Genomic DNA, 16,390 nt, shown 5'->3' with positions numbered 1-16,390 from the left:
TCTTTCTCCACATATAGGAAAAACCTCCCTTAATCATTTCACTTTCACACATTTTGCCTTTGTAACGAGTACAAAACTAGTATGTTCGAAAGTATGATAAAACTCGACTGATAAGGCTTGAATATGTAAATATTTTTGAAATCTTAACTAATAGCTTCCTGCAATTACTGATGGTGCTAATGATAGCGAATGATTATTTTTATGAATAGGGTCATGTGATGGCCAAACGTGTGTTTGATACATATTCACCCCATGAAGATGAAGCAATGATCCTATTCTTAAATATGGTCTCTCGAGGAAGAATCCTTCTCTTTACTATCAAGGTCAGTGTATTCTCACAACCTCCAGATTGACATATAAGATACTAAAGGTCTGAACATGTTTGGCTATTTTTTTACTTTTTAATTTTGTTTGAAGATAACATAGATACATAGAAGATAGGAGAAGGAGGAGGCCTTTTGGCCCTTCGAACCTGCTCCGCCATTTATCACGCTCATGACTGATCATCCAATAGCCTAATCCTGTTTTCTCCCCATAGCCTTTGATCCCATTCTCCCCAAGGGCTATATCTAGCCGCCTCTTAACCACTTTATAGTTGCTGAGTGAACAAAATAGAACAGTCTCCTGAGATTTGCAAGGTCAGGTGCACCCAAAAAAAAATCAAATATTTGATCTTGGAAAATATATGCGAGATTAGATATAAAACAAACACTAGGATTGGCTCCTGAATAGCATTGGCAAAGATTTCTGGATCTTGTGCAATTTCTTTTCCAAATTGTGTTGATGGGCTTGCCTTCTGGCTGCTTGCATCTGCCTCGAGGATGCCAGCGTGATGAATCTGTATCTGTTGTTTGACCTTACAATGTCTTCTCTCAGCAACACTGACATTATATTCTTATTAATCTTAACTTATTATATAGCAGTAATGGAACCATATAATGGTTACAGCACAGAAGGAGGCCATTTGACCTAATGTGTCCGTATTGTGCAAAAACACCTCGCCTCGTCTCACTCCCCTGCCTTCTTACCAGCTTGGGGGTCACCTAACTAATAGTGAGTTGTTTTAGTCTAATCTCTGGCTAGAGTAGTTCTTTAACGTCTCTGAATTCCTTTAATCACAATGTTACTTCCTCATTGCCAACCCCCCATCTCTCTTGCTCTCCTTATTCTGCATCCATCATTCTCTCTCCTGCTCAATCACAATGATAGAATCCCTTCAGTGCAGAAGGAGGCCACTCGGCCCATCAAGTCTGTACCGACCCTCTAAAAGAGCACCCTACCTAGGCCCATGTCCCCGCCCTATCCTCATAACCCTGTAACTGCACTTAACCTTTTGGACATTAAGGGGCAATTTAGCATGGCCAATCCACCTAACCTGCACATTTTTGGACTGTGGGCGGAAACTGCAGCAGCCGGAGGAAACCCATGCAGACGCACGGAGAATGTACAAACCCCACACAGACAGTCACCCAAGGTGGGAATCGAACCCAGGTCCCTGGCGCTGTGAGGCAGCAATGATAACCACTGCGCCACCTTGCCGCTCACTCACCTTCCATCCAGCTTCTCTGATCTTGTCAAAAATACCATGTTAGATTCTCCAGTTAATTCTTTAGTGATGTAATGTTCGCAAATCTGTATGATGCATCTTGTTGCTCTTATCTGGTGATAATACTTTGGGTACATATAATGTACTAATAATGAGCAAATTTTAATTTTCTTGAGAAAAGCCAAGTCTGTATTTGTCAAAGCTTCTGAAAACAATTGTGGTCAGATGATCTAGATAAGGACTAGATTAGTCTCTGGTTTAGTTACAAGACTCAACCATAATTACTCAGTTGCTGCTATGACTACCACCATGAAAAAAGCCACAAATGTAAAATGAAGCCTTTCATTTGCATGTATTTTGGGTGAAAGAAAGAGTTATGATGGAACTTTGTTCTTTGCTGTGAACTAGATCTGTTGATAAAAGCAAATTACTGCAGATGCTGGAATCTGAAACACAAACAGAAAATACTGGACAATCTCAGCAGGTCTGACAGCATCTGTGGAGAGAGAAGGGAGCTAACGTTTCGAGTTTGGATGACTTTGACAAAGAGTCATCCAGACTCAAAACGTTAGATCTGTTGTACATCGTTCCTGCACCTGACTTTAAGTAGCTTCTATTGTTTTTCTATTAAATCCTGTCTTTTAACTGACCCGAAAGCTATTCAACCAGGTCAAGATGTGAAACTGTAACTTGGACCAATCCATTTTACACACTAATGTCTGAGTTTTTGTCACTAATAAATAGATCTTTTCTATAATTTCCAGAAATCTTCTGGATCCACTTGTATGAAATTCTAAAATGCTGGGATGTGCAACGCTGATGAGAATGGATGGAGTTCAAACCCGTAGTCTTACTGACTAGATATTGTTTAATTTTGCCTGAAAACAATGGGATTTGCATTTGCTTCTCCCTGCTTTAATTCTGGCCAATTTCTAGTGATACAGATGTGATTATCCAGCAGAGGGTGCTACATACACACTAATCAATGCACATGTTCTATGTAGAAGACAAATGTAATGTGACTCTATGTTGGAGGTCCCTCTATACCGTCTATAGCCTGAAACTCGGTATAACACAGGTCAGTCTTGGACCCCCAAATTATCATTTAAATTGAATTTGCCCAGCTTGGTACTAAGCCACACAAGTCAAGGGAGACTTTCATCCAAATATCTGAGCTCTGCTGAGACAGCAATAATGGCATTTCATTTTGACCTGAGTTATGAAAGAAGCAAACCAGTTAGTGTTGCTGCTGGCTGTTCAGTAACCCCTACAGGACGGTGGATATGTATGTCGGCATTAGGTAATGATAGGAATGGACGTAGCTTTGACACCCCACATGCATGAAGAGACTACAAGCATTGGTGACAATTTTATAATATATTTTTATTCTTAAAATTTTCAATTGGAATAATCAAAATGGTCAAACACATTTATACAATTTTTATAAAAATATCCCCAAAACTCAGCCCCACCTATCTTGAATGTACCCAGAACCCACCCACCGCCCCCAATTGCTGGAGGCAACCAACTCCTTAAAGGAGGTAACGAATGGCAGCCATCTGGAGTAAACCCCTCCTCCGATCCCCTTATTGCATACTTTATCAAATCCAGAAATTCCGAAAAATCTCCCAACCATGATGATGCCTTGGGCAGCGGCAGTGCCCTCCATCTGAGCAACACGCACCTCCGGGCTATTGGAGGCGAAGGCCAAGACATCAGCCGCCTTCCCCTCATGCAGCCTGACCAAGTCCAACACTCCAAAGATCGCCACCATTGAGCACGGCTCCACTCTCAACTTCCAAAATCAATGACTGAAGGAGTACGCCACTACAGTAACTGACTTCATTAGTAAGTGTGTGCCAAAGAAACAAATCCGCCTGTTTCCCAACCGGAAACCCTGGATGAACAGGGATATCCATTGCTTGCTGAAGTCTAGATCTGAGGCATTCAAGTCAGGCGACCCTGACATATACAAGAAAGCCAGATATGATCTAAGGAGACCCATCAAAGATGCCAAAAGACAGTACCGGACCAATCTGGAGTCCCAGACTAGCCACATGGACCCCCGCCGACTATGGCAAGGTCTGCAAGACATAACTGGCTACAAGATGAAGGTATGTAAAATCACCGGCTCCAATGCACCCCTCCCTGATGAGCTCAACGCATTCTATGCACGCTTTGAGCAAGAGGTCAGTGAGAGCAAGCCCTCCACCCCAGAAGCTGCAGATGAACTTGTATCTGAGATCACCATTGCAGACATCCGAGCAGCCTTCTCGAAGGTCAACCCTCGGAAAGCCACTGGCCCAGATGGGGTATCCGGACAGGCACTCGGGTCTTGCGCGGATCAGCTGGCGGGGGTATTCGCAGACATCTTCAACCTCTTTTTACAACAATCCGAGGTCCCTATCTGCTTCAAGAAGACGGCCATCATACCTGTACCAACAAAAAGCCAAGCAGTGTGCCTTAATGACTATCGTCCAGTGGCTCTGACATCCATCATCATGAAGTGCTTCGAAAGGTTAGTCATGGCACGAATCAACTCCAGCCTCCCGGATTGCCTTTATCCACTATAGTTCGCCTACCGCTGCAGCAGGTCCACAGCAGACACCATCTCCATGGCCCTGCACTCTACCCTGGAACACCTAGATAACAAAGACACTATGTCAGACTCCTATTTATCGACTACAGCCCAGTCTTCAACACCATCGCTCCTACGAAACTCATCTCCAAACTCCGTGGCCTTGGCCTCGGCTCCTCCCTCTGCGACTGGATCCTGAACTTTCTAACCCACAGGCCACAATCAGTAAGAATAGGCAACAACACCTCCTCCACGATCATCCTCAACACCGGCGCCCCACATGGCTGTGTCCTCAGCCCCTTACTATACTCCATATACACCTATGACTGTGGCCGAATTCCCCTCCAACTCGATTTTCAAATTTGCTGATGACACCACAGTAGTGGGTCGGATTTCAAACAATGACGAGACAGAGTACAGGAATGAGATAGAGAATCTGGTGAACTGGTGCGACGACAATAATCTCTCCCTCAATGTCAACAAAACGAAGGAGATTGTCATCGACTTCAGCAAGCGTAGTGGAGAATATGCCCCTGTCTACATCAATGGGAACGAAGTAGAAAGGGTTGGGAGCTTCAAGTTTTTAGGTGTCCAGATCACCAACAACCTGTCCTGGTCCCCCCATGCCGACACTATAGTTAAGAAAGCCCACCAACGACTCTACTTTCTCAGAGGACTAAGGAAATTTAGCATGTCACCTACGACTCTCACCAACTTCTACAGATGCACCATGAAAAGCATTCTTTCTGGTTGTATCACAGCCTGGATCCTGCTCTGCCCAAGACCGCATGAAATTACAGAAGGTCGTGAATGTAGCCCAATCCATCACGCAAACCAGCCTTCCATCCATCGACTCTGTCTACAATTCCCGCTGCCTCGGAAAGGCAGCCAGCATAATTAAGGATCCCACGCACCCCGTATATAATCTCTTCCACGCACCCCGGACATACTCTCTTCCACCTTCTTCCGTCAGGAAAAAGATACCAAAGTTTGAGGTCACGTACCAACCGACTCAAGAACAGCTTCTTCCCTACTGCCATCAGACTTTTGAATGGACCTACCTCGTATTAAGTTGATCTTTTCTCCACACGTTGCTATAACTGTAACATTATATTCTGCAGCCTCTCCTTCCCTATGTACGATATGCATTGTTTGTATAACATGCAAGATAAAATACTTTTCACTGTATACCAATACATGTGACAATAATAAATCAAATCAAAATTTTAAAAAAAAATCAAATGACATTGTTTCGAAGAAGGAAGCTGAGAACGTAACCAGTTTAGGGCAAGACCAAAATGTAAGCGAGTGGTTCGCTGGTCCCCTCGAACAACTCACATTTATCCTCCACACCTGGGAAGAACCTACTTATATGGTGCCTTGGTTAAGTGTGTCCGATGTACCACTTTAAATCTAAACAAACTCTGCCTTGCACACGAGGTAAAATTGACCCTATGCAGAACCTCGCTCCACACCTACCCCTGCTCCAAAACCAACCCAATTTATCCTTCCATTTCCCCTTTACATGCTCCAGAGAAGTACATCCCTGCTCCAGTGTTCTAGCCCTCTCGACATGAATGCTAACATTGCATTTGCCTTCCTAACTGCCGACTGAACCTGCACATTAACCTTAAGAGAATTGTGAACAAGGACTCCCAAGTCCCTTTGTGCTTCTGCTTTCCGAAGCATTTCCCCATTTACAAAATAGTCTATGCCTAGATTCTTCCTTCCAAAGTGCATAACCTCACACTTTTCCACATTTCATTTGCCACTTCATGGCCCACTCTCCTAGCTTGTCCAAGACCTTCTGCAGCCCCTTTGCTTCATCAATGCTACCTGTTCCTCTACAAATCTCTGTATCATCTGCAAACTTCGCAACAGTGCCTTCAGTACCTTCTTCCAGATCATTAATGTATATTGTGGGCCTATAATGACCAATACTCCATGGGATCTTTTATCTTTTTCAAGATTAAGGAGATTGATGCCTGCACCTGTGTGGCCGGCAACAACCCCGGGACAGAGAATCATTAAACATGTTCCCAAAACAGTCACAAACTGTTGATAAATTTCCACAGGGAATCCGTCAGGGCCCGATGCCTTCCCTGACTGCATTGAACAAATACAGTTCATAATTTCCTCCAGCTCGAGCAGTGCCTCCAGCTCCTGCCCTTTTCCCCTTTCCACCACCGGGAAGACCAACCCATCTAGAAACTGCCATAGACGAGTCTTCCTCCAGGGGCTCAGACTTGTATAGCCCCTGGCAAAAGGGCTCAAAAACCCTATTGGCCTTCTCTGGAGCAGAAACCAACCCTCCCGAGTCCTTAACCTGGATTACCTTCCGAGAGGCCATCTGTCGCCTCAGCTGGTGAGCCTATAAATGGCTGGCCTTCTCTCCGTACTCGTAAAATGTCGCTCTCGCACCACAAAGCTGGCTCACTGCCTTCTCCGTCGACACCATCTCTAACTCCATCTGAAGCTTCTTCCTCTCTGCTGTTGGGGCCGCAGAGTATTGACGGTCCACCTCCAGGATGGAATCCACCAACCTCTGCCTCTCCGCCCTGTCAGACTTATCTCTATGAGCTTTAAACAAAATCATTGCAGGAGTAGACCCGATGCACATGCGAAAAGAAGGAAAACTCCTTCCCCCTTGGGTATCTAAATCTCCATGGGTCCCCCAATCTGTTCCATGAATACTAGCAGCTCCTTTGCTACCCCTGATGTTATAAAGGATTTTGGGCTCGACCTATCCAGCCTAGTGTCCAACACAAAATTAAAGCTGTGCCCACCCCCCCAATAATCAACTGATGCAAGTCATGCTTAGAGGTGGCTGTCACCACCTTCTTAATGAAGTCTGTGCATATACATTCACTAAGACCACATGAGTGCCTGACAACTCTCCAATCACTATCACACCTCTCCCCTCCGAGTCCACCTTAATATTAGCCACCGAAAAGGTCATCCTCCTAATGATCAGCACCGCGATCCCCCTCGTCCTGCCATCAAAACTCGAGTGGCACACTTGCCCCACCACCTTTCCACAGTCGTCTGGTCCTGAACTCTCAGATCTGTCTTCTACAAGAAAACTACATCCGCCTTCAAACTCCTTAGATGAGCAAACACCCGGGATCTTTTAACTGGCCCATTTATCCTCCTCGCGTTCCATGTAACCCACCTGATTGGGGGCCTCCCTTGCCTACCCACAAGGAAGTCCGCCAGGGCCCCAACTTATACTGGTTCCAAACCTACCCAAGATGGCCGCCTTTTCCGCCCCCTCAGACCAATACATAAATAAAGAAACCCTCATCATCATCAATCTGCCCCTCCTCCAGTCCTCCATGCCACCTGTTCCTCGTATTATATCGTCCAGACATCGTCGCCAGAGCAGGAACAAAAACTTCCAAATTACACCCCTTTTCTCTCCAAAAAACTCCAGTTAAACAGGCAAAAAGGGCCAAAACCACATCCCCGAGCGGAAGCCACCTTATTTGTGCCCGTTCACCTCCTGGCCGCCACCAGAAGTCAAATATTTTTATGGCTGAATGTGATGAATCTAGACCGTTGCACTCTAAATACAGCCACATATCCCACTCCTCTCAACTGTGCTAATACACTTGCAGCTTTTCTTTCTTCTGCAAACGTAGCCACAAATGCCCCCGATATCCCAAACTACAAACAGTTACCCACAGTCTAAAAAAACGTATTTGGCTGATTCTATGGTGCGCTTGCTTTATTTATTTATTTTTTGAGCGCAAGGACATGGATGTAGATCTATGCATGTAATATTGGCCCTAGGCACCGTATGAGTGGGCCCAAAGGATACACATCCCAGGCTGGGAGGAAATGCTGGTTGGCCTGGGAAACAAAATCATGCGGTTTTGAGATCTGCTCCCTAATACCATGTTATAGCAGAATTCCAGTGTAGTAAGATACGCCTGTCCTTAAAGTGTGAACTTGAATCTTGGTCTGGATGTAACTGAAAAGCTTGATTCTCAAACTCATTAATATAACTGCTGATTCACTCATTGTTTGTCCTCTCAGTGCATTCACTCACGAATGCAGCCACATAATCCCTATTGGGTAAAGGGAGTGGGAGCAGAAAGATTTACAAATATCTCTGGATAAGAATTTATGCAAGATAACCTCTGCCCTTGGTGATGCTTTACATCAAGTACATTTGTTGGGTGGGAGGGGGAAGCAAGGGGAGAGAAGGTTTTATTTATTACTCAAAAGCCCAGTTTGCATAAATACTTCTACGCTCGGTGCTGATTTTTACCACACTCTTGGTGTAAGTGCACAAAAGACACCAGCTGAGGTGCAGACATTCTCGATTGGGTTAATGCGCAACAGGAGAACAGGTTATTCCATCGTTTGGGCTTAATCGTTTGGGCTTAATGTCTATTTCAGTCGAACTTCAGTTTTCTCAGGCTGGGTAGCAAATTGGTTTTATTGAAATTTAAGCCTAAACAATGAAAATCAAAGTAAGCTATATTTATGCCCCCTATCCCTTCTCCGGCAGTTCAAACCAGATATAATGTCATTTTTACACCTTGAATCTTGGATGTTCTTTTTGACCACAAGTCTTGTTTTATCAAGAATTACTTTATAAATGGAGCAGATTTATTTTCCTAATGTGGCCCCACTCTTGAAGGACTTCACAGTTTAAGCATACAGAAATAGGTTGGGAGAAAACCCAATTTCTTGGGATAAGTGTGTGTATCCACAGAAAAGTGACATTGCAAGGGGTGCATAAGGGATTGCTGTTGGGGATGTGACTCTGAGGTCAAGTATCATTTATATTCCTGTGTTCTATTCATCATTTCAATTTTCTTTACCTGTCAATGGATGCACTGTGGGAAAGAACTGATCTTTTCTTCTCCAACCCCCCCCCACTCCCCCCCAACTTTTTGGTGCAGGATGAGGGATCCTTCCATTTGAAAGACACAGCCAAAAGCCTACTAAAAGGACTGGGTAGTCAGATTGCCTCATCGCTTAGTTGGCGAGACATGTGGACTTTTGTGGTAAAGAAAGGAGGTGTAGTATATGTACATTTAAATTCAAACATAATATGAACAAACTTTGATTCATGCTATAAAAAAATGTTGTAAAGATTGAACCAAGAATAAAATGGTGAAAATTTATAACATTGATTCACTGAACCAGGGTTGTTTTAGATTCATTGTCTACACTGGCTTGTTAGTAATACTGGAGCACTTAACATTCTTGCAGTTAACAAGTGCAGTAACAGTAAATGCCCTATTGAAATTTACTTGCAATCTGACTTTACAAAGTTCAACATTTTATTATTAGGTCAAGTATATGGTGAGAAACATTCAAAGTCTCCAGCTTTGGCCACCTGGGGCGATCCTGTTTTATTGAAGACAGAAGTCCAGCTAAGCTCTGCTGAAGGTGAGTTTTTACATTTCATTTTTAAAAATACTTCCAAGGTCTAAGCCTCACTGCCGTCCATTGTACGTACTCCTCTTTTTATGCAAATCCCATTATCTTCTTAATTGTCAATTTTTTTTTTTTAAACATAAAAAGATAAAATAACCTTTGGGAAATATTAGATGTTTGATGAAACCATAATAATAAAAACAAATTGAGAAACTAAATTGAAGGACCAAGACTCTCTGAGTATAGTGAACCCCAAGTGAAGCAGGTGGCAAGTTGAGCACTAAATCTTTTCAAAGCTGGGAATCTAGCTAGTTTCATTTTCTTCAAGACTCCAGTGTTGTTTAATGGGATTAAACAAATGTAAAACGTATGTTTTTACCACTTTTATATTAAATGTGAAACTACATTTAAGGACTTTTTCAGAGCTCATGTAATTCTAGCAGCACTACTGAGATGTCCCTCTCGCGGTTAGAAGTACCTTTTTGTACTAGCAATGAGCAGGCTCTGAAGGAAACAAATGTCAATATATCCTGAATCAGTTGCTTGGCGAGAGATGCCACAGAACATCAACAGTATTGTTAAAAGTTTGTGTGTATTTTTTTCTTATTTAAAGATGCTGAATGTCACTGGGCTCACACGGATGCCAATTGGAGGAGAAAGACTTTCTGCAGCAAAGTTGAAGGATATGGGAGCATTTGCAGCTGCAAGGATCCAGCTCCTATTGAATTTAACCCTGACCCTGTAAGTTTATTTTTCTTGAATTGCTTTATTGTGCGATGCTTTCACTGTATTCGGTCATTCAATTAATTGATTCTATGTGACAGTTTTAGTTGCAATAGGTTTGGTTTGATGATTGGATCAGCACCAGCTAGCCTAGAAGTAGGTTTGACCTGGTTGTTCACTGAATAAATCTGATCATACAAGGCAGTCTTGACTTGTTGATCAGCCGGGTGAGCATGTGGTATTCCTAGCAGATACTTCCATTCAGCACTCTGAGAAATTCCCCTCAGCGTGTGTCATCTGATCGTCACTGTCTGAAGGAGTAGGTGGCCATAAGTGAGGCAATGAATAAAAAGAGAAACCTGGTTGAGAACAGAGCTGGAAAATATTCATGGGCTGTTGCTGTGGACCTGTGACCCAGCAAACTGATTTGAAGCAATTTTGTCTTGCAAGCTTTCTCCCCTGCCTCTCTGTGGTTTAGGGAAGTATACCCCTAATTAAACCACTGTGGTTGGGAATGCAGAGGAAAATCATGAGCGTTACCCCGTGTCCTCCCACACTCTGCTGTTTAATCATAGTTTAGATGACTTTTCCGTTTTTTTTGCAAGCTGCTCATCTTCCTGTCGGCTTCATAAAAGTTGCCCAGCAAGCACGATTCTTTATTTTTCTCCTGATCTTGTCCCATGTAGTAATTCCTCTGAAGGTGAAGTAAACTCCACTGGCAGGCAGCTTTGTTGGTGCAAGTTGCAGCTTCAGACTTCAGATTGCTCCTCAGTATTAGTTCTAAGACTTGTATTTGGGTGTGGTGCATTGTAGCAGCAATGAAAAGAGATTGATTTACATGCTGCTAAGTTACGTACTTCAGTCATGCTTTCATGTGTTTGCATAAAAAAGAGACAAAGGCTTTTCTCTTGAAGGAGAGACATTTACCAGGCTAGTTATTTCTCTGGCATCACTGAGCAATTTCTGCTGGCAGGGTCGGAGTAACATTGAAACTGACCTAGCAGCAGGTCAGCTACAGGGAGTGTTTGATATGGGTGGGGAAAGAGACTGAATTTCCCCACCCTATTGCTTTCTTTCTCTTGCTGTGAGATACAAACCATTGGGATATGAGAATGATTTATTATATTCAACAAGAGAAATGGGAGGTGAAGAGAGGAATTTATATTTTAATACAAGCCTAAATATCAGAACTGTTGCAAATTATCATCTGGTGAAATTTAATTTCCCGTTCAAAGGGGAACCTTTGGTAATTGGAGTATGTTTGAGCGTTGTGCTTTAATTTTGCAGTTAAAAGATAACAAAGTTTATGAAGTTCCAGTGGCGGTGATAGCTGGTAACAGGCCTAACTACCTTTACAGGTGAGATGCAATGATAGCATTGTTACTTTTGGCTTTACATCATGTCCGTAACATGATGTATTATGACTTTTTGTTTGCTTACTGGATGTTTTGTTTTGGATTGTGCAATTCTTTCATATTCTATTCAAGCTCAAAGTTGGCAATTAATGCTTTTTGCAAAGTACATAGAATCATACATAAAAATAGAAGCAGGAGGAGGCCATTCGGCCCTTCGAACCTGCTCCACCATTCATTATAATCATGGTTGATCATCAAGTTCAACACCCTTATCCGAAATCGCGTTTGGCGCGGTGGCGGAGAATCAAATTTCCCGACGGAATCGGGCCTGGCGCCGCTCCAGTGATTCTCTGGGACCCGAATATCCACGTGTTCATGAATTATGCCGCATGGTTGGTGGGCTATTGCCAGAGGCCCGGCCAGCAATACTCCGTTCCCGACCAGCCAAGTTCCCGACTGCGTAGAACTAACGTGGTATGGCCGGTCGGGATGCTCGTGTGGAGGCTGCGGACCCCCACCAGGACGGGGAGATCGGGCACGGGGGGGGGGGGGGGCCTTATGAGTGGCCGGGCCGAGATCGGGCCGGACGGATCCTCGGGCGCGCGGCCGATCGGGGGCGGGCTAGTTTCTTTGTGTGGGTCCGCGGTCCGAGTCTGCCATGGCACTCAGCGCGGCCGCTGGAGGCCAACCGCTGTGCGCATGCGCGAACTCGGAACTGGAAGTGCGGGGGCCCTTATCCGCAGCCAAAGCTGCGTGAAGCACTCCGAGTCCCTGCTAGCCCCCTGAAGGCAAGTGAATTGGGTTGTATTTTTTTCAAGAAACTCGCGAGTGCAACGCCTGCGTTCTTTCTCAATCTACCCTCTCTAATCCCGTTAGAATTTTAAGCTTTCATGAGATCCCCTCTCACTCTTCTAATCTCCAATGAACATAATCCTAACCAATTTAGTCTCTCCTCGTATGACAGTCCCGTTATTCCAGGAATCAGCCTGGCAAACCTTTGCTGCACTCCTTCCATTACAAGAACATCCTTCCTCAGATTCGGCACCAAAACTGCGCACAATACTGCAGGTGTGGCATCATCAATGCCCCATACAATTTCAGTAAAACATCTCTATTCCTATACTCAAATCTGCTTGCTCGAAAGTCAACATACGATTTGCGTTCTTTACTGCCTGCTGTACCTGCATGCTTACTTTCAGCGACTAATGCATGAAGACACTAAGGTCTCACTGAGTATCCACCTTTCTCAATTTACACCTATTCAAAAAATAATCTGCCTTCCTATTCTTACTACCAAAACAGGTCACCTCACATTTATCCACATTATACTGCATCTGTCATGCATATGCCAACACACTCAGCCTGCCCCAATCCCACTGAAGCATCTCTGCATCCTCTCTGCATCCTCCTCAGCTCACCCTCCCACCCAACTTTGTATCACCTGCAAATTTGGAGTTAGTTCCTTCATTAAAATCATTAATATATGATGTGAACAGGTCCTAGCACAGATCCCTTCAGTACCCCACTAGTCACTGCCTGTCAATCGGAAAAAGAACCACTTATTCCAGTTTTTTGCTTCCTAACCAGCTTTCTACCCATCCCGAGACACTACCCACATTCCCATGCGCTTTAACTTTACATAGTAATCTGCTATGTGAGATCTTGTCGAAAGCCTTCTGAAAGTCTAAATAAACCACATCCAAAGTAAGCCAATTTTCCAGGAAAATCAACATTGTTAATGCATATTTTTGTTTTCTATTGTATTTGATTGATTTGTTTTTAATGTCACAAATATAAAATTGATATTTCCATGGTTTCATGAGAGGTTTGCTAGGAGCAGTTCTAAACCGTGAATATGTTACAAATATCAACAAAGAACAAAGAAATGTACAGCACAGGAACAGGCCCTTCGGCCCTCCAAGCCCATGCCGACCATACTGCCCGACTAAACTACAATCTTCTACACTTCCTGGGTCCGTATCCTTCTATTCCCATCCTATTCATATATTTGTCAAGATGCCCCTTAAATGTCCCTATCGTCCCTGCTTCCACTACCTCCTCCGGTAGCGAGTTCCAGGTACCCACTACCCTCTGCGTAAAAAACTTGCCTCGTACATCTACTCTAAACCTTGCCCCTCTCACCTTAAACCTATGCCCCCTAGTAATTGACCCCTCTACCCTGGGGAAAAGCCTCTGACTATCCACTCTGTCTATGCCCCTCATAATTTTGTATACCTCTATCAGGTCGCCCCTCAACCTCCTTCGTTCCAGTGAGAACAAACCGAGTTTATTCAATCGCTCCTCATAGCTTATGCCCTCCATACCAGGCAACATTCTGGTAAATCTCTTCTGCACCCTCTCTAAAGCCTCCACATCCTTCTGGTAGTGTGGCGACCAGAATTGAACACTATACTCCAAGTGTGGCCTAACTAAGGTTCTATACAGCTGCAACATGACTTGCCAATTCTTATACTCAATGCCCCGGCCAATGAAGGCAAGCATGCCGTATGCCTTCTTGACTACCTTCTCCACCTGTGTTGCCCCTTTCAATGACCTGTGGACCAGTACTCCTAGATCTCTTTGACTTTCAATACTCTTGAGGGTTCTACCATTCACTGTATATTCCCTACCTGCATTAGACCTTCCAAAATGCATTACCTCACATTTGTCCGGATTAAACTCCATCTGCCATCTCTCCGCCCAAGTCTCCAGACAATCTAAATCCTGCTGTATCCTCAGACAGTCCTCATCGCTATCCGCAATTCCACCAACCTTTGTGTCATCTGCAAACTTACTAATCAGACCAGTTACATTTTCCTCCAAATCATTTATATATACTACAAACAGCAAAGGTCCCAGCACTGATCCCTGTGGAACACCACTGGTCACAGCCCTCCAATTAGAAAAGCATCCCTCCATTGCTACCCACTGCCTTCTATGGCCTAGCCAGTTCTGTATCCACCTTGCCAGTTCACCCCTGATCCCGTGTGACTTCACCTTTTGTACTCGTCTACCATGAGGGACCTTGTCAAAGGCCTTACTGACGTCCATATAGACAACATCTACTGCCCTACCTGCATCAATCATCTTAGTGACCTCCTCGAAAAACTCTATCAAGTTAGTGAGACACGACCTCCCCTTCACAAAACCGTGCTGCCTCTCACTAATACGTCCATTTGCTTCCAAATGGGAGTAGATCCTGTCTCTAAGAATTCTCTCCAGTAATTTCCCTACCACTGAAGTAAGGCTCACCGGCCTGTAGTTCCCGGGATTATCCTTGCTACCCTTCTTAAACAGAGGAACAACATTGGCTATTCTCCAGTCCTCCGGGACATCCCCTGAAGACAGCGAGGATCCAAAGATTTCTGTCAAGGCCTCAGCAATTTCCTCTCCAGCCTCCTTCAGTATTCTGGGGTAGATCCCATCAGGCCCTGGGGACTTATCTACCTTAATATTTTTTAAGACACCCAACACCTCGTCTTTTTGGATCACAATGTGACCCAGGCTATCTACACCCCCTTCTCCAAACTCAACATCTACCAATTCCTTCTCTTTGGTGAATACTGATGCAAAGTATTCATTTAGTACCTCGCCCATTTCCTCTGGCTCCACACATAGATTCCCTTGCCTATCCTTCAGTGGGCCAACCCTTTCCCTGGCTACCCTCTTGCTTTTTATGTACGTGTAAAAAGCCTTGGGATTTTCCTTAACCCTATTTGCTAATGACTTTTCGTGACCCCTTCTAGCCCTCCTGACTCCTTGCTTAAGTTCCTTCCTACTTTCCTTATATGCCACACAGGCTTCGTCTGTTCCCAGCCTCTTAGCCCTGACAAATGCCTCCTTTTTCTTTTTGACGAGGCCTACAATATCACTCGTCATCCAAGGTTCCCGAAAATTGCCGTATTTATCTTTCTTCCTCACAGGAACATGCCGGTCCTGTATTCCTTTCAATTGACACTTGAAAGCCTCCCACATGTCAGATGTTGATTTGCCCTCAAACATCCGCCCCCAATCTATGTTCTTCAGTTCCCGCCTAATATTGTTATAATTAGCCTTCCCCCAATTTAGCACATTCATCCTCGGACCACTCTTATCTTTGTCCACCAGTACTTTAAAACTTACTGAATTGTGGTCACTGTTACCGAAATGCTCCCCTACTGAAACATCTACCACCTGGCCGGGCTCATTCCCCAATACCAGGTCCAGTACCGCCCCTTCCCTAGTTGGACTGTTTACATATTGTTTTAAGAAGCCCTCCTGGATGCTCCTTACAAACTCCGCCCCGTCTAAGCCCCTGGCACTAAGTGAGTCCCAGTCAATATTGGGGAAGTTGAAGTCTCCCATCACCACAACCCTGTTGTTTTTACTCTTTTCCAAAATCTGTCTACCTATCTGCTCCTCTATCTCCCGCTGGCTGTTGGGAGGCCTGTTGTATACCCCCAACATTGTGACTGCACCCTTCTTATTCCTGATCTCTACCCATATAGCCTCACTGCCCTCTGAGGTGTCCTCTCGCAGTATAGCTGTGATATTCTCCCGAACAAGTAGCACAACTCCACCTCCCCTTTTACATCCCCCTCTATCCGCCTGAAACATCTAAATCCTGGAACGTTTAGCTGCCAATCCTGCCCTTCCCTCAACCAGGTCTCTGTAATGGCAACAACATCATAGTTCCAAGTAGTAATCCAAGCTCTAAGTTCATCTGCCTTACCCGTAATGCTCCTTGCATTAAAACATATGCACTTCAGGCCACCAGACCCGCTGTGTTCAGCAACTTCTCCCCGTCTGCTCTGC

At 44.4% G+C, this 16,390-nt stretch overlaps 1 protein-coding gene across 1 annotated transcript in view; it reads left to right on the top strand.

Annotated features, from left to right (window-relative positions):
* The window catches only part of pomgnt1 (protein O-linked mannose N-acetylglucosaminyltransferase 1 (beta 1,2-)), a 72,482-nt gene that overhangs the window by 26,500 nt on the left and 29,592 nt on the right, over positions 1–16,390 (top strand). The window contains exons 5-9 of the mRNA XM_072510848.1: positions 210–323; positions 9,038–9,155; positions 9,432–9,530; positions 10,132–10,259; positions 11,529–11,599. Of these exons, the coding sequence (XP_072366949.1) occupies positions 210–323; positions 9,038–9,155; positions 9,432–9,530; positions 10,132–10,259; positions 11,529–11,599 (530 nt within the window). The remainder of the gene's footprint in view (positions 1–209; positions 324–9,037; positions 9,156–9,431; positions 9,531–10,131; positions 10,260–11,528; positions 11,600–16,390) is intronic.

This window comes from Scyliorhinus torazame, chromosome 7 (genome assembly GCF_047496885.1).
Source record: "Scyliorhinus torazame isolate Kashiwa2021f chromosome 7, sScyTor2.1, whole genome shotgun sequence".
In the NCBI taxonomy this organism is placed as follows: domain Eukaryota; kingdom Metazoa; phylum Chordata; class Chondrichthyes; order Carcharhiniformes; family Scyliorhinidae; genus Scyliorhinus; species Scyliorhinus torazame.
The sequence above is the reverse complement of the archived record's forward strand: the minus strand, read 5'-3'. Positions and strand labels throughout refer to the sequence as shown.